Source organism: Anastrepha ludens, chromosome 2 (assembly GCF_028408465.1).
Source record: "Anastrepha ludens isolate Willacy chromosome 2, idAnaLude1.1, whole genome shotgun sequence".
NCBI classification, from domain to species: domain Eukaryota; kingdom Metazoa; phylum Arthropoda; class Insecta; order Diptera; family Tephritidae; genus Anastrepha; species Anastrepha ludens.
The window spans coordinates 150953640-150976648 of record NC_071498.1 but is presented as its reverse complement, the minus strand read 5'-3'; the positions used below and the strand labels follow the sequence as shown (position 1 = coordinate 150976648).

Sequence of the window (23009 nt, the reverse complement as noted above, 5' to 3'; positions counted from 1 at the left end):
GATAAAATGTATTTCGTTTCAAAATTGTTGCCGCTGGAGCTGCTGGAGTGAATGAAACTGATTAGAATATTTCTACACGGAATTGAAAGGGTACATAAAAACTTGGCGGAACTGTGTAATTATTTTTTTTTTTTGTTCAAACTGAAAAAAAAACTTAAAATCTCAAAGCTCTAACGAAGTACAACTGCAAAGTAGTGGTACAGGCAAGTTTGGCTTAATTCTTCAATTGTGAAAGAAAAAATACGTCTACTAAAATTTAAATATAAAAAAATTCAAAACTTGTCAAAAAGTACTAGTGCTGTAGTTATTTAAGAGCAACGTTCCAACAATTCCTTAAAATAGCTGTACAAACATATCCACACGCATTGCATTTGAATTTAAATCCTACAGATGCTTTCCATTTCAATTCAACCGGGCTATTCGGGTCATGTTCTTCGATTTCGATGTAACTTAAATATGTTGCTCTCTGGTCAAAATAATGAGACACGTATTTTTTTGTTCGCCCGAAAAAAATTTTTTTCAAGAGTTATCGGCAATTTTGTTTTTCGCCTCAAACTCGATTTTTTTTAATTATATAAGAAACAATTTTTTTTAAATGCCCATAACTTAGTCAAAAATGAACCGATTTAAATAATTCTGGGTTCAAAATGATCGTAATTACTTACACAAGCGACTTCATGTAGAAACAATTGCAAAAAAGTAGTTGCAAATTTTTTATTTAGCAAAAAAGAAAAAAAATTTAAATTTTTTCAAAATTCAATATTTCAAAAAGTGTATTTTTTTTTTTTTATAACTTTTTCCAAATCAAAAAAACATCTCAAACTTTAATTGAGCTGCATGCCTAGTAGCTAAAATGAGTTGTTTTTGAGTAATGAATTTTTGAGTAAACACCCTGTTTCGCACTTTTTGTTTTTTGCAAAATAAAAAATTTTCAACTACTTTTTTGCAACTATTTCTACATGAAATCACTCGTGTAAGTAATGACGATCATTTTGAACCCAAAATTATTAAAATCGGTTAATTTTTGACTAAGTTATGGGCATTTAAAAAAAATTTTTTCTTATATAATTAAAAAAAATCGAGTTTGAGGCGAAAAACAAAATTGCCGATAACTCTTGAAAAAAATTTTTTTCGGGCGAACAAAAAAATACGTGTCTCATTATTTTGACCAGAGAGCAACATATTTGAGTTACATCGAAATCGAAGAACATGTCCCGAATAGCCCTTTTCAATTGAAATGGAAAGAATCTATATAAGAAAATTTTTTTTAATTGCTCATAACTTAGTCAAAAATAAGCCGATTTGAATGATTCTGGGTTCAAAATAATCGTAATTACTTACACGAGCGACTTCATTTAGAAATAGTTGCAAAAAAGTAGTTGAAAATTTTTTATTTTGCAAAAAACAAAAAGTGCGAAACAGGGTGTTTACTCAAAAATTCATTACTCAGAAACAACTCATTTTAGCTACTAGGCATGCAGCTCAATTAAAGTATGAGATGTTTTTTTGATTTGGAAAACGTTATAAAAAAAAAAAAAATACACTTTTTGAAATATTGAATTTTGAAAAAATTTACATTTTTTTTCTTTTTTGCTAAATAAAAAATTTTCAACTACTTTTTTGCAATTGTTTCTACATGAAGTCGCTTGTGTAAGTAATTACGATCATTTTGAACTCAGAATTATTAAAATCGGTTAATTTTTGACTAAGTTATGGGCATTTAAAAAAAATTTTTTCTTATATAATTAAAAAAAATCGAGTTTGAGGCGAAAAACAAAATTGCCGATAACTCTTGAAAAAAAATTTTTTCGGGCGAACAAAAAAATACGTGTCTCATTATTTCGACCAGAGAGCAACATATTTAAGTTACATCGAAATCGAAGAACATGACCCGAATAGCCCGGTTGAATTGAAATGGAAAGCATCTACAGACTTCTTAGCTCCAATTCAGTTTGAAGATAAGCTGAAATCAATCGAACAGTTTCTCAAGAAGTATTTGACAAATCTTTAATGGCAATCCTCAGTTGACGCTTATCAAACCTCTAATTGTTGATCGATTCATATTTAAGGTTTGACGCCTATAAAATTTTCAATGGTTGTAGAAAAATGAACATTTTTGAAGTGAAACTTCTTTAGGCGCGTCGGAGGCCCCAAGGCAGATTGAAAATAGGCGAGTGAAACGGTAAGTTCGGAGCGTTACCGAAATCCGTCAAATGGGCGGGGCCAAGGAGCAGCTGCTCCTTCCCACTCTCGCCTATTCGTTCTCTCTGTCGCTCTCTCGCATCGCAAGCGCTGAACGATGTGAGGGAGCCACCGAGACACGCCGTCTCTCCCCTTCTCTCTCGAATGCCTTTCTTTCTCTCCCGTTTGCTCTATAGCAAACTACCCACGCCATGCATCAGCCGTTCAGTAAGTGTGAAGCGAGGTTAGGATATTGCGTTGACCTGTGATTCGCACTGAACGAAGCGATATTCTTAATAGTTTTTAACAATATATTGAAGAATACTTAGTTACACAACGAAATACTTCGTCTGGCCTTCTTCTTCTAGAAGATAAACCAGTGCAAAAATGCAAACGTCTCTAGCACACCCTGTAGCGAATAATTTCGAAATAATATGAACTGAAATGTATATAGCACACAAGTAAGCATTGAAGTAGACTGGCGACATGCAGGCAACCGACAATCGACAACCGACAACGGGTATTATAGATAGCCATAGCCCGTGCAAATGAGTGCTGTGTGTGAGTATCAGATAAAGCGCCGATTGAATGTGTGTAAGCGGGAAAGCAATAAGAAACTGCTGTGAAGTAAATAGATGGTAGGTATGGAGGAGACGAAGCGATACAATGAGTGCGTTTGCCAAACAAGTGACGATAGTTGAAGTAGAAGGTTGTAAAATGACATTTCAACCGTTTCGGTGATCAAAGCGAATTGATTAACGCGCCAAAAGTAGGCAAAAAATACCATTGGAAGTGCAAAGAAATGTCAGCGTCAAGTGCAACACTGCACCCAAGTGTCAAATTTGAAGCTAATAAGGACAAAACTAAATAGTACAAATTTATGTGGAGTGATGTAGAAAAAAAAATATGAAAACCTGAATTTAACACGAGAGAGGGGGGAGAGATCTAAACCGGGGCTCCCATGCATGGAACAACCAACTTAGAAGTTTCACTTCTACCGTGCGTGAGTCTGACAGACCCTAGTTTTTTTTCTGTATGCCCCTTCGGACGTGAACTACATATACACACATACACACATATACATTAATAAACCGGCATGCAAATACACTCTCGCCTGTTTGGCTTTATCGCAACTGACGTTTCCACTTTTTTCTAAACTACACTTTTTTTTGCACCAGTTTGTTTTGCATTTGCTTATGCCTTTGCTTTTTGTTTTCTTAACACCGGTTATTTCTATGTAAATTTTATGTTAATCAAATGAGCGTTGCGCTTTTCTTTCTTCAACTTTGCAATAATGACGCATAATTCCGGTGACGGCATGGCAATTTGGCATTACGCAAGTTTTTGTAAAAAACAAATGTGAAAAGGCGACAACATTCGAACTTCCATTTTGAGTGCCATTTACATTAATTTCTGCGTCGCTTTTGCAGCGAGTGTAAATTTTTATGTAATATTTCTTATTATTATTTACTTATTTTAATTTGTTTATTTAAATTTATTTGTTCATTTGTTCAATTATTTATTTATTTATGTGTATGTAGAAAGTTTCTTTGTAGAAATTTTTTTTTTTTTATTATGTTTAACAAATATTACTGTGCAAATATTTCATTAATGAAAAAATTATTATATTTATTAGATTAATTATTTGTTTTTTGCTTGAATGTCTATATAACTCTTCAGTTCGGGTTACTGATATTTTCATTCAAATTATAAATTTACAGCTATCCTCAAAGTATCTTTAAGAGATAAAATTTGGTGTTAATTTGTATATTCTGTATTAAATTTTATGCTGTTAATAATTTGAGTTGTGCTGTATAGCTTGTATAAAAAAACTTTATTAAGTAGAAAAATCCTTCATCCTAAGAAAAAATTTCCATTAAGCTCATCCAATAATTTATATTATGCAAAATAATCAATTAACATAAAATTTTTAAGGAAGTATTTCCAAAATCTCCAACAATAACTCTTAGTCGACTCTTATCATTACCTCGTTAATCATTACATGTTCGAGTAAATTTAATTTAATTGCATAAATTTCTCTCATTAAATCTCATCTAAGCCAATAAAGCAAAAAAAAAAAGTCAAGTAATTGAAAGTACAGAAAGTATCGCTTGCTCATACTATCGATAATTTTTCTGTTAGCACACGAATGTCATTATGAAAAAACGACTCACTTGTTCGGGTTAACCCTGAATGTAAAAATGTGTGGCTTTTTTGTCTTACACTTTACCAGTTTGAACATTTTTGACTCAGTTTTAGTCGATTTTACATTCCATGAGCGATGGATCTTGTTTTACAAAGGGGGGAAATGTACTGAAATCCTTGTATGTAAGCCAATTTTAATACTTTATGAACGGGAAGTCTATTAATAGGTTTTTCAGTTGCAGTTATTTTATAGAGGCGTCAAATGTATACGAGGGGTGCCTTTTATATGTCGGGATTAGAGAACAAAACAAATTTTAATCATCGAAAATCACTTTATTGTTTTTCAAAATATTCTCCATGAAGATCTTTACACTTTTGCATGCATTTGAACCAATTATCGAAGCACTTTTGCCACTCTGAATGAGGTACCTCCAAAACATGTATTCTGAATGCCGCAACCGCTTCTTCAAGTGTCGAAAAACGTTGACCTCTCAGTTTGTTTTTTACGTACGGGAATAAAAAGAAGTCATTCGGTGCCAAGTCAGGACTATACGGCGGATGACCCATTAATTCGATGTTTTGGGTGCTCAAAAATGCAGTTGTTTGAGCCGATGTGTGAGAGCTCGCATTGTCCTGGTGAAGAGTGACCCGTCTTTGGCGATTGGGTTTCCTAATTTCTTGGAAGACAACTGGCAAACAAATGGTTGTATACCACTCAGAATTTACTGTTCTGCGTTGTTCTAGTGGTACGGTTGCGACATGTCCAGTTTTTCCGAAAAAACAGGCGACCATTTGCTTGGAAGTGCTTCGTACGCGAACAACTTTTGTTGGATTTGGGTCATCTTGAAACACCCATACAGTCGACTGCTGTTTACTTTCGGGCTCATACGCGTAAATCCATGATTCATCAACTGTCACGATGTCATAGACGTGTTTCGAAGCCCCGCGATCGTATTTTTTGAGCATTTCCTTCGACCAATCGACACAAGCCTTTTTTTGAGCGATTGACAAATTGTGTGGGATCCAACGCGAACAAATTTTTTTGACAGTCCCTCTAATGCCTAAGATTGTCTCAATCTCACGATAGGTCACATGACGATCTTGCAATATCAGTTCGCGCACAGCATCAATGGTTTTCGGAACAACAACTGATTTTGGACGACCTTCACGAAATTCGTCTTGGAGTGAACTACGACCACGATTGAATTCACCATACCATCGATAAACACTGGTCCATGTTGGAGCTTCATCGCCAAAAAATGAATTAAGTTCATCCATGCAATGTTGTTGAGTTAATCCACGTCGAAAGTTGTAAAAAATAATCGCACGAAAATGTTTACGATTTAATTCCATTTTTGGACCGAGATGAATCTTTTAAGTTACTGTAAACAACACAAATAGTGCTGGTATTTCAAAACGTTCTGAGTACGTAAAAGCCAAAAAATGTCAAACTTTGCGATACAGCTGTCAGTTGCCAGATTGCAACACCAGGGTTGCCAAATCCCGACATATAAAAGGCACCCCTCGTATTAGTTGCTATCGCGCCATCTTTGCACGCATAGTGCCAAACAAATGGTTACCATTGTTGTTGACTTCTCGCTTTCGTCTTAATTTGGGTGCTTGAGCTATTCGTTAATATCGAAAAGCTCTCCATTAAGGCTACGACGCCAAGATCCTTTAGGGTGTCTTTTGCGACGCAGTCCTTGTGGGTTCCAGTCCAGTGCTAGAATCGCTCACTTTATAAATAGTAATTATATTAAGCGACATAACCTGCACTTGATATGAAATTCCATTGCCAAACCAAAACAAATCCATAAAACAAAAAATTTTGAAATGAAAATATATTTTTTCCAAAATGTTATTTTGAAACAAAATTTTTAGCCGCGTTCGAGTTTTTATGATTTATTTATTTTTTTTTTTTTTACCATAAAATTTAATAACGCATTTTTTTGAGTTTTGGTTTTCTTTGGGACCATAAAATTTAATAATTTTTTTTTTTTTTTGTTCATTAAGTAGATACCTATTGCAATTCATCTTTAAGTGAGGATAAAACAATTTGGAATGAAAATTTTTTAAGAATTTTTTTCTAATTTATATATGTATAAAGAGGCAACTAAGGTTTGCACCTCATGTTGTTGTTGTTGTTGTTGTTGAGGTGGTTGAACATTTCTGAGCTGAAATGCTCCTGATTAGTGACCAGCACCGTTTACTACCACTATCTCGTGTGATGATGATGTTTTTTTTTTTTGGACCTCATGAGATTTTAAATATTTATTTATAATTTATTTATTTTTTTGTATCGTGAAAATTTGCTTTTTGTTATTTTTTCATACTTACTGCAATCTGCTCCTTGGCATTCGAAGAGAATGGTGTGAAAATTATTACTTAAGGAAATTAATTTTGTAAATTATTTTTGTATTATTAGAGTATTAAATTAGCTTAATTTCACTGATTTTTTAATTATAAGCAAATTAAGATAGCTCGACTTAAATAACAACTGCGAGTTTAACTAATTTGTGTTTAAATTTTAACTAATCTGTGTACAGTGTAAAATATGTATAATTCAATAATAAGCAAAAAATTTAAAAAAGTGTGTAACTGACCGTGACTTTTCATCAAATTTGTACAGACATAAAGATGGTAATGTACATAAACTGTAATTTCACATTCAACTCGAACTTAAAAAATATAAAAAATCACTACTAAACATGTACAAACCACCACCACACCAACCAAATCATAATTTCATTACAAACATTGTACAAAATACTCAAAATGTTCTAAAACTCTGCTCACTTTTCCTATCATTACAAATATTCCATTGCCCATTCTGTGTGAAAAGCGCCCCATTATACATATAAAGTTCAAATACAAGCTCATTCATAGCATACCAACAACAAACATACATACTTACATACATATGAATTTGAATTTAATGATTTTCGTTTTCCATATCATCACACAAACAAACAAACAATACACCCACAACATCACGTCCATGCATGGCAACGCATTAATTTACACGCTCCACGCACCTACTCTCATCTGTGTGCACACACACACACCTACAGGACACGATGAATTCAACATCTACGGACGTCATCAGAAACTCAGCGACAGGGATACACGTAAAGCCGCCGCTCAACTGCAAGAGATACTCAGCCTACTACCGGATGGCAAAACGGAATTCACAGCCTCGAAAACAGTCGTATTGGACACGCACACCGGCCATGCGCCACACACCGGCCCCGGTGAGAGCGCCGATTTGCACACTTACAGACTGCCAAACGATTTGGGGCCACTAGAGTCGCTATCGCACACTGAATCCATAACGGCCGCCTACGGTCAACGACCGGGCCATGTGCCGGAGAATCCCGCTGATATTTATCGCCAAATGGCTAAGAAACAAACGGCGGAAGAGATTTACATACAGAAACACCCGAACGAGGGCTATGATTATCGGCCCACAAGCCCACCGGCAACAACTGGCAACGATGACCCGAATGGCGGTTACAAATACAACAATTATCATTCAACAAGCAACGCGCTAAAGGATTTAACGCCCATCATAGCAGCACTCGAGGTGGCCAAGCGGCGTGGTGCAACGCAAACTGGTGTGAGTAAACATTTTGCTGTGGAGAAAAGTGTTTACAAAGTAGCGCCGCCGCAATCGGCTGCAAAGTCGAACACTCAATTCAAATATTTGCCATCGTCGGTGCAAAAAACAAAGCACATCTACTTCGATCCGGCGCAGAGCAAATCGGACAATGAGTATCAGCCAACGTATGTGCCACCGCCACCAGCGGTGCCATCAGCAGCGAAAGCACCACCGGCACACTCGTACGCCACACCACAACACTCTGCCACCTATGCCGCCCAACAGGCAGCGCCACACTCCGTCCAGCAACCGCCAGCTGGGGGCTCCAACGCTTACAAGGTGCGCCGTCAAGTGCCAGGCAGTTCGGTTACGGCGCTCAAAGTGCAAACGAAGACGGGGCCCTACTTCAAACACCTCGACTATGAGATTCACGATCCGCTCATGTTCAATCGCATGCTGTCGTTCTGAGCGCAGTGATTGGCCCAGCACAGGGTTGGGGGGTGTAACGAATTGCATTTTGCATTTACATATCTACTATTTATTTATTTTCGATTAACTGTACTTGTGTTAGTAACTAGCAACTAGTATTCGAAGTCAGTGAATGACTATTTATTTATTGTAAAACGTGAAAATAATCGAAAAAAAAATTGTATTGTCAATTCGAACAGTCAGTCATTAGTTGTAAGTCTGAAAGAGACAAAAAATACAAAAAAAAAAACAAAAAAAAAACAAAAAACGAAACATTTTCTAAAAACACAAAACAAAATTAATAAAATTTAATTATACATGTATGTGTTAAAATGGAAGTAATTATATGAAAACGAAAACAAAAACAAAAAATATCAAAAGTTGCTAAATCTAATGGATTGCATTTATTTTACTCACCTCCCCACCTGCGTTAACTCTGCACTTTCACACATTTTCTCACATTTCTAAATTTACTTCTTCCATCTCCTTTGCACTGGGTTTAGTTGTTGCTCCCTTCTCCTGCACAACCTCCAAAGTATACTTTAATCGTTCTCCCCAAAATATCAAACACATTTATTACCATACTTTCAATGCCATTTAAAATGCCATCTTCTTTCCAGAGTTCTACTATCAGTAGTTGTGTGCGACCTCCATTTCATGCGCCTGCAAATACTACGAACAGTTTTAAAAATAAATAAAAAAAAGTTGCTGAAGCCGAGGATAGCACAAGGATGTCGTGCCTACGATTGCACGCGACTTTCTGTTAACTCACATACACCTACACACATACATAAATATGTGCTCTTGACTGCAGCAGCCTGATGTTTAATCTCTTCTGCTCTTCTCGCTCGCCCGCTCGCACGTGGCGCTCACTGTTATTTCACTCTATTTTCACTTATGATTTGTAATGCTGGTTATCTTCATTGTTTGCAAATAAATTGGTTAAGTATTTATTATTTGAATATTGCGCTGTTCTGTATAAAAGAATGAATACATTTATTGATGCTTAATTGTTCGTAAATATTGTACAATAAATGATATGATTTGTATATAAAATGTGTGTGGTTTTTTTTTGTTTATTGTTGCACAGCCTAAAAGTAGGCAACGTATTGGTGCTGCACCATACAGTGCGGTGACGAAAAGAGGAACCAAAAAAGTTTGGAGGGCCCTGTATTTGGAATACGTCAAGATATTGCGCTGACGCACAGTGGCTTCAAAGCGATGAGGTAAAATTTTAATACATATCTTATAAACGCTTAGCCCAATCGAGCTGAAACACTGGTGAAATGAAACTTCACGTGCTAATAAAATCAAGATTAACCCTTAGCCCTCTCATGCCCGAATTAAAATGGCCGCGGTTTAAATTTTTTTGAGTAGATATATAAGATAGGGTTGACATCAATATTAACTGTTCAAAATTTCAAGGTCCTAGGTGTCCTGGTTCAAGAGCTACAGGATGCTGCGTATATGCAACATTGGGCAATGGTGGTATATATTTAAAAACAAGTTTATTTCTTTTACAAATGCCGTTAATTTATATTTTATGTATGATAAGACACGAAACAGTTTTTTGAGGGATTGGAACACAAGTGCACATTACACTTGCTTCATTTACAGCTTGGAAACCCACTGGTGCATACTCTACATCTGCTCTTGTTCCCCATTCCGGCCAATGATTATACCCATCAAGTCGTAGGGATTTTGGTGGATCTTCAACATAAGCTCTTTTATAGGGATTTGATTCTGAGCCTGTAGAAGCAGCTGGTGATGCTGGAGAAGATGGTGCAGTTCCTGAATTCATTGTCAAAAGGAGTGATGATGGACGACCTCTCTTTTTGGCGACAGCTGTAGTTTGACTTGCATTCAAAAGTTCGGCAGCAACATCCAATTGAAAATTTATAAGCGGCATACACTTTGATTCGCCGTCTGTATGTGCAATGTCTCTGCGATACAACAACCAACTGTTTACTAAACTCGTGTTTGTTGTAACATTCAACTATACCTGGACGAGGTATGGTTATAAATTTATTCTCTTTGCCGCACCGTCTGTTGCATTCAGTAATGGGATTCTTACCTAAATAATTTGAAACCAGTTGTACGCTCTTATTATCATACCAATGGCAAGCAATCAAGTTGTGCCTTGCTTCATATTTGAAATCGCTTGATCCACGTCCTCGCTTTTGAAGGATTTTCTCACTGCTTACATCAGAATTTTTCAATCGGTTGCTTCGAATTGTACCAACGGCCTTTGGTTGGCAACCGACCAACGGTGCCTTTTTCTTTTAGAGCACACATCAAGCTTATTGAAGAAAACCAATTGTCGATAAAGGACATATCAGGCGATGCAGTTTGTTTAATTATTTTACTGCTTTTCTTTGCTTGACCTTGGGCCACCATGCTAAGGATGCATAAGTGACTATGGGTTTCACAACTGTGGTGAATGTCCAAAAGTTTGTTAAAAAGTTAATTCTTCAACTGAGCGGCGATTTTCGAAGAACAGTTCTACCTCAAGCGAAATGTCACACCTTTGAAACTGAAAATCGACTTGATGGGAAATTGCATATTCCTCGGTTGGGAAGTAACAAAGACTGTCGAGTATGTTCTGATAGAAAGATTTAAGGCGGTCGTAAACGAACAACCCCATATTGTTCAACATGCCCGGCAAATCTGTAGTGATAGATAGGCAATTGCTGCGAAAAATGTCATACTTTTAAAAATTATAAAAGTTATTTCATTTATAAAATTATATAATATGTAGATCAAGCTAATATATGGACTTCATATCTAAATAAATCGATTTAAATGTTTAGTTTAAGTTTTAATCCTTATAAACGTTTTAGACTTTCGCGTAATTTTCCGTCGTCTTATGGGCGAATATAACATAAAAAAGCTCTCGGCCGTTAAGGGTTAAAATAAATTTAGAAAATAAAAATCGCTGAACAAATATGATTTCCATGCTGTGTAAATTGCTTTATTCTAATAGCCGAGTTGAAGTGCCGTTGAAGTGCATGTTGGTAAGGTTTTAAAGCTGATCTCTTTAACAGACTCTGATTTGTATCTAAGCAAATTTGAAAGAATCAGCTGATGGGCTGACGTCACTTGGGGTGTTTACAAAACAACTGAGATTGTGTTGCTCATAGACGAAAGAATCAACCAATGGCGCTTCGTTCCCGTCTGAACAGCAACTGATTGGACGACTGTGTGAATACATGTGAAATGATCATGCAGTAAGGCAGACTGAAAGACTGAAGCTATTTTAGATTCTAACGCAGGTGCTGATCTATCCGCAAGGTAGATAAAATGAAGAAGACAGAAAGCGAAGATAGCTGAAGCATTAGCTAAGGCAAGTACTCAAGCTCCGTCAACTTCGACACCTGTAATGAAAACGAAAAAGCGCGGCAGAATAGAGGGAATCCTCTATAACATAGCACTCTTCCGGAGCCGAAACGAGGTATGTGCCAACAACCGTGAAGAGGAGAAAGTCAAAGAAGAGTAAAAAGAGAGATAGATAGAAGTCGGAAATGCCTGCATCCTCGATCCAATCCAAGGCAGATAAACCTTTACCTAAGAAGGCAAAGGCTAAGGGACCTCAAATGTCGAATGACACTCCTCCGTCAATGTCTGGTGAATCATTTGCGAGAGTGGTAGCAAAGGCAATGCCGATAGAGACACATACCGACAAACAAGACAGTCTTTTGTGGAAAGGGCAATAATACTATCTTGACAGCTACTTTTTGAAAGCTATCGGTTAGTCGAAAGACACGCCGACTTTCGATGGTAAAAGCGTGGAGGACCGCATTGTAAAAGTGGACTGTTCTAGAGCTCTAAATACAATGGGCTTTTTAGCCTGAGTGTTTTAGGAGCCACCAAATGTCTCCTTAGCTCAACCTATTCAAATTTGAATTTCACTTTCAAGGCCGAGAGAATACAAGGCTGAGCCTTTCGAATTCGTTGTGTTGCCAGAGCCGAAGAATAAACGAACAAACGGAAAGCGAATTAATTGTTTGTGAAGAGGAAAAAATTATATACATATACCCACATACATTTTCTTGCCACGGCGTCTTCCTTTAAATTGATTTGTTTAGTTTTAATCTCACAAATTACAATATGGCCAAGTCGTTCGCTAAGTTTTCAGAAACGTATAATTTTTTCTCCTTTCGTCTGTTTTGTATGGGAAAGGGACCTGACGTGAGATTTGTAAAATCGTGAAAAATAAAGTAACTGTCTCGCGAAGGCGCCACCATTAGTACTGAATTCGCTTTAATCGTGCAGAATTCGGTTGTCCCCAAGTGACGTGGCAGTCAAAGTTCACCTCACAATTTTATTTTTCACCACAGTAAAAGAGCAAACCTTGAAATCTATCATTCTTGGTTGAGGTGGAAAAATACTTGCAAATTTCGGTTAAAAATGCCTAAAAAATCTCAATTTCAGCTCGAGGTGCTCATGGAACCTCGAGTAACGACCTACTAAAAACGATGGATGAGTAATACGCGTTAAAGGAACAAATAAGCTACTTAATGGGGCTTTTCTATTCGATTTTTTAGGTATGGTTATGTTAGGTTACGGTGGTTGGCACTATTTATGAGGGTGTAGAGAGTCACTCAGGTCCGTAGGTCAACTGTGATAGCACTGGTTCAGGTTCAAGTTCACCCTCTAATTTTCCGTGTAGTGAAACTACTTCGACTCTCTAATAAATGATAACATATTGTGTTTGGTTACGGATTCTAAACCTGCCTGACGGAACAGTGGCTGCTTTCCAACGCTCTTCACCTGCTCCTCGTTGCCTCAGTTGCAGCAGAAGTCATTAGAAGGAAACCGCTTATGCCTCCCATGTGTTCCCATTAGGCAGTGCCCGTCATCATACACACAGTCTGTGTCCGAAGAAAATAGTCGGTTTTTTCTTGTAACTTCAAGATATATTTCATTCTGCTTTTTGGCGCATTATAGTTCCATTCAAGGGCTACGACACCAGTGCTAACTCAGGTTAGTGTCGTTCGAAACTTTTCCGTAAACGCAACCTAACAAAAATGAGTGAGAAGAACACGAAGCGTTTCGAGACGGCGTTTTTATGCACGCATTCGAAAGGGCCGAAAATATCTTACGTCGCGGCGGCGAAAGTGATTAAAAAATCAAAAAAGGTTTGTTGTGATGTGGAATCAGCGGTATAAGGTGTACAAAAATTGTTGATGACTTTTCTGAGCGCGGCTTGAAGCGAATGACGACAAAAAGGCAGGATAAAGTGATCGTCCAACTTTTTAAGCGGGACACTTCTTTGTGACTACACCAATCACCACAATTCTTGCTAAAAAAGGAATAGATGTGAGTATCAACACCATCGAACGTCGACTGAAGGAAGCGAACATATCCTGCCGTTCCACATCTTCAAAGCCACTTCTCTCACATTGAGAAACAACAAACCAAGAAAATGGCGTCACAGTAATGGACTGGGCTTCCCAGTCCCTAGACGCCAAAAACAATTGAAAACGATTCCGCCTTAATAACTCGAAGTGATTAATGAACTCGTCGAAGAAGTTAAATATTTTTTATTAATTGAAACAATTTTGGAAAAAACGCATCTGAATTCAGTCTGGTAACCTAAAAAAGTGAGTTCAATCAAAAACGTGGTTCAACTAATTTTATTTATTGTGTTTTTTTTCGGCTGATTTTGTTTTTCTCGACGGTCGAAAGTAAACTTAAGTAAATTATAAATTATGATTTTCCAACGAAATTGGCAACTTTACAAAGATTTACAATTCTCTTTTTATCGGGCTCATTAAAATACTATACACATAAATTTACACAACTCCAGAGAACCCACACTCAGTTTCGGCTCAATAGTACCCAAATGAAATATCGTGCAGAGGTTGAGCATTGCCCTGTGGCAGAGCATAATCTCGCGCCAGTTGATCCAACAAACTACCGCCACCACCACCAGCACGTCCTTGCCCCTGGGGCTGATGATTGACCTGTGGTTGGTAGCGGGGTAGCGGCGCTGGTGCAGCCTGTTGTACGGGACGGGTCTGTGGCGCTGGTCCAAACTGCGCTGGCTCCAATATGGGGCGGCCGCCAGATGGTGGACCTAAAAAGTTATTAGCGCGTGCGCTTGCAGGAGCAGGCTGAGCCGGTGCGGGTGCATAGACAGGCCGAGAAATGCGTACATTAGATGGGCCTTGTCCAAAGTTCTATGCGCAAAAAACAAAAACGAAAAATCTGAGTTAAAAAAGTTATTTTCTTTGGGGGAACTTTATCGCCTACCTGTGTTTGTGAGTAGTCTGGCTCGGGGCGTGGGGCATTTTGCAACGGCGAGTATAAAACATCGGTGGTGCGTTGTGCACCTGGCACTTGTAATCTTTGGGGCGCTGGTCCGGCGGATGCATGTTGCGGTGGTGGAGCATATTGAATGCGACGTGGTGGCTCTGGTGCTTGCTCAGGCTCTTCCTCGTATTGTAGATATTGTGGTTGAGGTTGTGGCTGGGGTTGCGGACGTGGCGCTGGCGCAGGACGGGAATGTTGTGGGCGTTGTGGACGCTGAAATGAAAAAAATGCAGAAAGAAAAACGCTTGAGCAAGTTTAGAAGAAATGTGGATAAATCAAAATTTACTTACATAAGGCCTCTGCGGACGCACAGGCTCATCCTCGTACTCTGGCTCCTCCCTTACCGTTTCATCCACCAACGTGGGCGGTGCAACAGTGATGCCTTCACCAGATGGCTGGAAACCATATTGATTTGCGCCATACTCCACCACGCGCACTTTACCTGTTTCATCGACATAACCATATTTGCCCTTCACCTCACCGGTTGCCAGTTTGGTTTCGATTTTGAAAGAGCCATCGGCGCCTTCATAGCCATAAGTATAGGAACCATCTTCATTGTGCCTATAAATTAGAATATTTATGTAGTAAAATGAATATAATCGGGAGCTTTCAATTGCTGTACTTATTTATTTGCTTCAGAATTGGCACAGGTGTGGGCCGCGGGGCATCTGCCAAACCAGCGCTGGGACGCAGTCTTATTGGTGCAGGACGCGGTGTGTTCTCTTGATAGTCCTGATAATCTTGTGCGATGGCCACGCCACATATTAATGCTAGAAGCAGCAAAGGTTGTAACTGCAAAGAAAAGAGCAAAAATAACAAATAAGAAATAAGTTTTAAAATATTAAACAAAAAATATGAAATATAAAATATAAAACATAAAATATAAAATACAAAATATAAAATATAAAATATAAAATATAAAATATAAAATCTAAAATATAAAATATAAAATATAAAATATAAAATATTAAATATAAAACAGTTTTATCATGACTCAAGATGGAACTTGGACTACTTCAACTGACCACACTCTTAGAACACTTCTAGAATCTCACTTTCCAGGCTGTGTTGCCAACTTACCTGCACTTCCCAGCACTCTTCAGAGTAATTATGGGAATAGATCAGATCTAATCAGCTCTAATAGCATCTCTACAGCAATACTAAGCTTTAAAAAATTTAAATCACCAGGTCCTGACAACATCATTCCAGCAGAACTTCAAGAAGGACTGGAAATTCTACTGCCTTGGCTAACAAGGATCTTTAACAAGTGTTTAAATCTCTCTTACCTTCCGACAATTTGGAAGAAATCGAAGGTAGTATTCATTCCGAAAACGGGGAAGCCTTCACACTGCAAACCAAACGACTTCAGGCCCATTAGCCTAACCTCTTTTTGCTTAAAGGCTTTTGAAAAAGTCTTAGATGAGCAAATCAAAACCCAACTTGATACTAAGTTGATCTCTGAGGCACAACATGCCTACACTAAAGGGAAATCGACTGAAACGGCACTTCATTCACTGGTGCAAATAGTGGAAACTTCCCTTCACAATAAGGAGTACTCTCTTGTCGCATTTATGGACATAGAAGGTGCTTTTAATAATATTAAACCCAACGCTATTTTGTCTGCAATTGCCAAATTGGGTATTAATTACTCCATCCGAAAGATGATCGAACAAATGCTCCAAAATAGAATAATCACTTCAGAGCTTGGGTTAAGCCGCATGAGAATGTACGCCGTCAAAGGCACTCCTCAAGGCGGAGTACTTTCACCCCTTCTCTGGAATCTCGCTGTAAACAGTTTGCTTCGAAATCTCGAAAAAGCAGGCTGCAAGGTTGTAGCCTATGCAGATGATATTGCTCTCTGCGTGTCAGGCAAACACCTGAATACCCTCACTGAGCTCACGCAACGCTCAATCAATATTCTGTCAAAATGGTGCACCGAATGCGGACTAAATGCGAATCCAGCAAAGACAGATCTTGTTCTCTTCAATAGGAAACAACAATCTCCTCCACTGCAAACAATAACTTTAAAAGGGGAATCATTACTCATATCTGATTCAGCTAAATATCTAGGAGTTATTCTAGATAGGAAGTTGAGTTGGAAATTGAACATCGAAAACAGATGTAAAAAAGCTTTCATAGCTCTTTATACTTGTAAGAAAGCTATAGGCAAAACCTGGGGTTTTTCACCTCGGATCATTTATTGGATATATACCTCCATCATCAAACCGATACTCTTCTACGGTGTGGTTGTATGGTGGACAGCACTCGAAAAACGGTGTAGAGTAGCCCCAATTGATCGAGTCCAAAGAACAGCCTGTCTCCTGATAACAGGATGCTTAAGTACAACACCTACTAAGGCTCTAAATACGTTGCTTCACTTGTTCCCTACCGACCTGGCTGGCAAAGCGATTGCAGCGAAAGCAGCGACACGCATGAATGCTATATCGAAATGGAATAAGTATCTTGGCCATTCGGCCATACTGAACAGGAACACTGTTATCTCTTCCGACATAGACTATCATGTAAGTCTTCCATCACCACCCTTGCTATTCTCCTGTGCACTCCCAACTAGGGAAGAATGGAAGACAAATCTAACCGAAATCGATGGCCCTCTGATTATATATACAGATGGTTCAAAACAAGACGGCAAAGTGGGATTTGGAATCTTTTCCAATTCCCCTCACATCAATCTATCATTTAGATTGCCCGACTACTGTAGCGTATTCCAAGCGGAAGTATGCGCTATCTGGTATGCTGCGAAAACTCTCTTAGAAAATAGAATATCACTAGAGGATATCCGCTTTTTCACCGACAGTCAAGCGGCCGTTCGAGCACTCAGCTCCTCTTATACCCACTCAGATGTGGTTCGATCCTGTCTCTTATCTCTTAACGAGATAAGTGTTCAGAATTCTGTCCAAGCTATCTGGATACCGGGTCACAGTGGATTCGAAGGTAACTGCAAAGCTGATGAGCTCGCAAGAGCTGGAGCTGCGCAATCCAATGTTAGTAACTTACCCACAATCCACATTCCGCTCTCAACATGTAAATTACTCATTGATCGAGAATTTCACAGCATTGCTGATCGGAGGTGGCGAGTGGAAACTACTTGCGTTACGACCAGACAAATCTGGCCATCCTACAATCTGAAACAGACAAAAACCCTTATAAGTCTTTCGAAACACGAACTAAGGCATATAATATCTCTTATCACCGGTCACTGCCTTTCAAACTAAGACCTCGTTCTTAAAATGCTCAAAATATTGTATTTATTTTCTTTTATTACTTATAATTGATCTTGATTTTTCAAACAAGTGGCAACGTCTTTCAGAAATATTTTCTAAAATAAGCCTTCATAAATGTCTTACATTTGATGCTCATACTAAACTATTTCAGTTATTGAATTTATTTTTTAAACCGGCTGGAACACCATCAAAATTATATTCGAAATTAAGATTTTTCAAACCTCATTCCTTTGACACTCATAGTGTTACATTGATACCTATGTATTTGTTTATAAATTTGGATTTTTCCATTGAAATTATAACCTACGTTTTTTCTATATAAACTTTACAATAAAAATACAGACATACATATGACCCAAAATAAATTTATGTACTGCATTTGTATACCCAAAATAATAATTCTATGTATAGGTATTATTTGGCACTACAGAATTTTGAATGTGAAGAATTATGACCCAAGGAATTTGGGCTGTTTCAAAATTGTTTCACATTTTTTCCAGAATTTTACCCAAAAAATATTCTAATTTAGAATTTGGGTCTGCTTCCAAGAAAAACAATCCACATTCGTTCAGCACTTTGTTATCCTTGTTGCTGTGGCATAAAACTGGCTCTTTTTTTTTGGGTAATGTTTGTTAAGTGACAGTTTTTGGTCTGATATAAATCCGGCTCATTCCAATATCGGATGCCCGACAATCGTACAAACGCTAAGCCAAGCGTAACCAACGGCGGAATATGTAACAACTATTTGGCATTTGGTTGAGCGTCAATGCCGAATTCCCATAGCCGAGGCAAGCGTGGCACAAACGCAGTGGTAGCAGTTACCACATTTGAGGCAACACACACGATTCAACTTTTCACTGCGTTCGTACACTTGGTAGATAATAAAAACGAAAAATTACAGAATGAAATATCCATTAGAAATACACACCTTTGCGTATATTGCCAATGAGGCGGCAAACCTGTTCACTAACTGGCTCATTAAACCCATTGAAAGCATATCGTAAAAGATGCCAAGCGGCCGTGACGACTAGGAAGCCTTAGAGGAAAGCCACGCATGAGCGAAGAAACCTGACTACGCAGACGAGTAATTCATTAACATAGAAATACTAATAAAAGCCATTAATTTCCATTCGATCATTATGAGTGAAGAAAAATAAAACAATCCAGCTTCATTGAACCAAGAAGTACCGACGAATTCCATATGGTGGGCGAGTGGCGGAGTCGTATGCGAAAACAATTCATAAATCATAATTAACTATTTGGAAAAAAATATACGCGCAATATGAGTTAAGTTGTATTATTACAGCTGCCGGAAATGTGTCAAATTAAAGCAACCAATTAACAACAACTGCAAACAACTACCGTAGGTAGTCGTATTCATAAAAAATGAATAGGGGCGTTGCACAGTGTATAGAATTCATGTACTTCCAAGCGAACACAGAAACAGAAATTGTTAGTATATAAAAAGTTTCGTTTGAAATTTAATTAACCAATTTCTTTTTTTTTTGTTTTTTCAGTTAAAATAGAGGCGAAGGAGTTGCATATTTTGGTAACCAATGAGATATTTAAGTCAAATAATTAATGATCAGAACATTAATTACTGCTATCTAAATTAAAACATATTATCGTAAATTTCAAATGACATGACTCTATTTAAAAAGTGTCAAAAAAAGCTTTGCATAACTGATGAAACACCAAAAAATGCAGTCTTTTGGGGTTAATATTTTGTACTATATGTCCTCCTAGGGCATCAATTACCGCTTGAAGACGACTTCGCATTGTTTTAATTAGTTTCGGAATTTCATATTCCCCACTCTTCTCTGATGAATATTATTAATTCAGTTTTATTAGTTGGCGATCTTTTCCCTACTTTTCTTTTTATATGAACCCACAAATTTTCGATTGGGTTAATGTCGGGACTTTGGGCGCGGGTATCAAAAACGTTGGTGCAGTTGTAGAGTAACCAGGACCTGCATAAATAAGATTTATGTTTGGGATCATTATCTTGATAGTATTTGTATTTAAATTTGTTCGAATTTTCCGGGTCAACAAAGCCGAGTTTTCTAATACTGGAAGTCAATTCGTTTTTTTAAATATCATATTTTTGTTTTGTAGTGCTGTGAGAGGCTTACGCCAAACTCTCTGTGGGAAGTGATATGTGCTCGGTGGCAAATCGCAATTGTTTATCAACGTTTTGTGCGTGTGTTCCTAACCATTCTTGAAGAATATTTGTGTTTTTGCAACACTTTTCGAACAGTTTCATGAGAAACTCTTAACCCGTAATCTTTTTTCACTTGAAGAGCTAATCCTCCTGAACTACTTTGCGGGCTATTATAAATAGTTTTAATAATTTTACGTTCAATTCCCTGCGTCACTTTTTTTGGGCTGCCTGTAGATCCTTTCAACTCGAGTCTTTCTTCATTTTCAGCACGGTTTATTATATTATATACAGTTCTAATTTTGACGGAGAACATTTCGGCGATTTCTCTGGCTGATTTGCCTTTGTAGTGATTGAAATACACTTATTGAATAATATTTTTAGAAACTCGTTTTTCTGGCATTTTTTTATTCAAATCTGAAGAAGATCACTTTATAACTAAATAATTTCTTACCTCTTTCACATTCCATACCATTTGCAAAAAAACCGAAATGAAACCAAATGAACCGAAACTCGCGGAAAATAAATGCATTTTTTGTTGTTTTCATCAGTTATGCAAAGATTTTTTTGACACTTTTTAAATAGAGTAAACATCTTTTTTTGTTGTTGGTTTTGTAATATGTGTGTTTATTTAATAACTGTTGGCGCCTAATAGTCGTAGACAGGTAATGGTACAGGAATGGAATGTCTGTATAAATTTTTGTTTGATTTTTTATTTGTTGTTGGACTTCTCGATCAAAGCTAAAACTTTCAATTTTTCTTCACTATACAAAGATATTCTTGACAAAATGTATATTATTTCCTATATTATAGATCGTCAACCGTGACGACTCTATTCTTTGCGTTCGAGCGCAGGGAGAGGTATAGTTACGTTGCCAACTTTAGACGCGTTTTTCTCAAAACTATATTTTTTGAATTGGTGTACACGATAACTCGAAAAGTTATTGATCGATCTCCCTGAAATTTTGCAAACATATTTTTTAAGGTATTACTTTCTATGTGTTTTAAGTTTTCGAAAATTTTTCGAAAAAATAATTTTTTCAAAGCAAAAATAGTAGGAAAATTCGCCCCAAAATTAATTTTTTTTTAAGCATTTTATTCCGCGAATTTTTTTTTTTTCATTTTTGTTTAATTCATATAGAAATTATGACATTAAAAACAAAAAAATTTTTGGTTTTTTTTATTCAAGTCACTGACGCCGATGCTTCAATGCCCGCCGATTGAGAAGCCCCGCTGCGACCTTCCTGGAAGAATTGAGTGTACATCCGCCATTTTAAGTGATTAAAATAAAAAAAAAATGTTATATTATTTTAATGCATAAATAAACTGTATGCTAATTTTGAAAAAAAATATATTGATTTCTTCATTTTAAATTATTTTAATGGAAATCAGGGAAAATATGGCCGTTTACAGGTATCTGTCCCCTTAACAGTTCTGGCATTAACAGTTCTGGCTTGAACAGCTCTGAGGTTAACATGTCTGGCATTAACAGCTCTGGCACTAACAGACTCTTCTCATGTCGATATTCTGTGCAGTTAATTTTCGTTGTTGCTTCTTTTCTAAGCACTACTTTCATGATGTGTGGTTCTAATGCCAACAACAATACCAACAACTACGCGCTAAATTAGTTATTAGAGTTTTTTTTGTTTTGTTCTACTTGGGACCTCCGAAAATTTAGTTTGTTTTAAGTGTAATAAAACGTTTTATAGCAGACACATTTTTCCACTTAAAAGTACTTTGTTTTTGTTTTCTATGCACCTTGCTATCCAAACCATGACAAATAGCGATTGTGAGCGATTACATATTAAATTATCCAATTATAGTATTGGTCAAATTGTCGTAAATTTTTCGGAAAATTGGTTTATATGTTGGTTTAAAGTATAATAGAACTAAAAGTAAACAAGTTTATATAAGAAAATTTATAATTTTGGTAATTTTTTCAATTAAAAATTCTTTTCAACATTCAAATTTTTTTTTTTTTTTTTTGAAAAATTTTTTTTCCACCTGTTTTGTTTTTAATATAGTAAAATGGAAGTTATTTGTACCTTGACGTAAATTATTCAGAAAATTGTTTTTTTTGTTGGTTTGAAATAAAATAGAAGTAAAAATAACAGAGGTTTTAGGTATTAAAAAATTTATAATTTTGAAAATTGAAAATTTTTCGGACCTTTTCAACTTTAAAATTTTTTTTTTAATTTTTTGAAAAAAAAAAAATTTCCATCTGGTTTTTTTTAAATTTAAAATGGAAGTTATTTGTACCTTGTCGTAAATTTTTCTAAAAACTGGTTTATTTGGTAGGTTTTTCAATTAAAACCTCTTCGGTTCTTTTTAACATTTATATTAAAAAAAAATTCTTTTTTCTAAATTGGTTTCATCTGATTTTTTTTAAGTACAGTGGAAGTTATTTTGTACATTGTCGTAAATTTTTCTGAAAATTAGTTTACTTGCAGCTTTGAAATAAAATAGAAGTAGAATAAATTGAAAAAGTTTGGTAAGAAAAAATATAATTTGGTATTTGTTTGAATTGAAATTTCTTCGGTTATATTTAACATTTGAATATTTGAGGATAAAATATCCTGTTTAACACTAAAACTTCCAAGACCGTCATTTTGACGATTTTCAAATTTCATCCTTGAAAATTGCGATATAATTTATGTATTTTTCAAGAGCTATGTCACGACTTTTAATGAAATATGGGGGCAGTTACATATTCCTATTAAATTTCCATTCAGCCGCTTTAACTTCCATAATCTGTATGAGCTAGACCTATGTTAGTCCCACAGGAAAAAGTACCGCACAGTCAAATGAGACAAGGAAGCAAGAAAATCGCCGTTTTCGAAGACCAGCCGCCGAGGGAACATTGTCTTGAGTAATTTCATTCTGCTATGCCATATGGCATGTT

General features: G+C 36.6%; 2 protein-coding genes across 3 annotated transcripts in view; one reads left to right on the top strand and one right to left on the bottom strand.

Moving 5' to 3' along the window:
- LOC128855599 (uncharacterized) overlaps window positions 1-9368 on the top strand; it is a 46149-nt gene extending 36781 nt beyond the window's left edge. Inside the window, exon 5 of one of the 2 annotated variants that reach the window (XM_054090628.1) lies at window positions 9013-9368. In XM_054090628.1, the coding sequence (XP_053946603.1) occupies window positions 9013-9029 (17 nt within the window). In that variant the 3' untranslated portion in view covers window positions 9030-9368. Of the gene's footprint in view, window positions 1-7397; window positions 8608-9012 lie in introns of those variants that run through there. The other variant, XM_054090629.1, reaches the window with a different exon arrangement.
- A 4646-nt stretch (window positions 9369-14014) lies between these two features.
- The window catches only part of LOC128855596 (proline-rich protein HaeIII subfamily 1), a 68114-nt gene continuing 59119 nt past the window's right edge, over window positions 14015-23009 (bottom strand). The window contains exons 2-5 of the mRNA XM_054090625.1: window positions 15330-15499; window positions 14998-15268; window positions 14648-14920; window positions 14015-14574 (exon numbers count right to left, since the gene is read on the bottom strand). Coding sequence (XP_053946600.1) covers window positions 14224-14574; window positions 14648-14920; window positions 14998-15268; window positions 15330-15499 — 1065 coding nt within the window. The 3' untranslated portion in view covers window positions 14015-14223. The remainder of the gene's footprint in view (window positions 14575-14647; window positions 14921-14997; window positions 15269-15329; window positions 15500-23009) is intronic.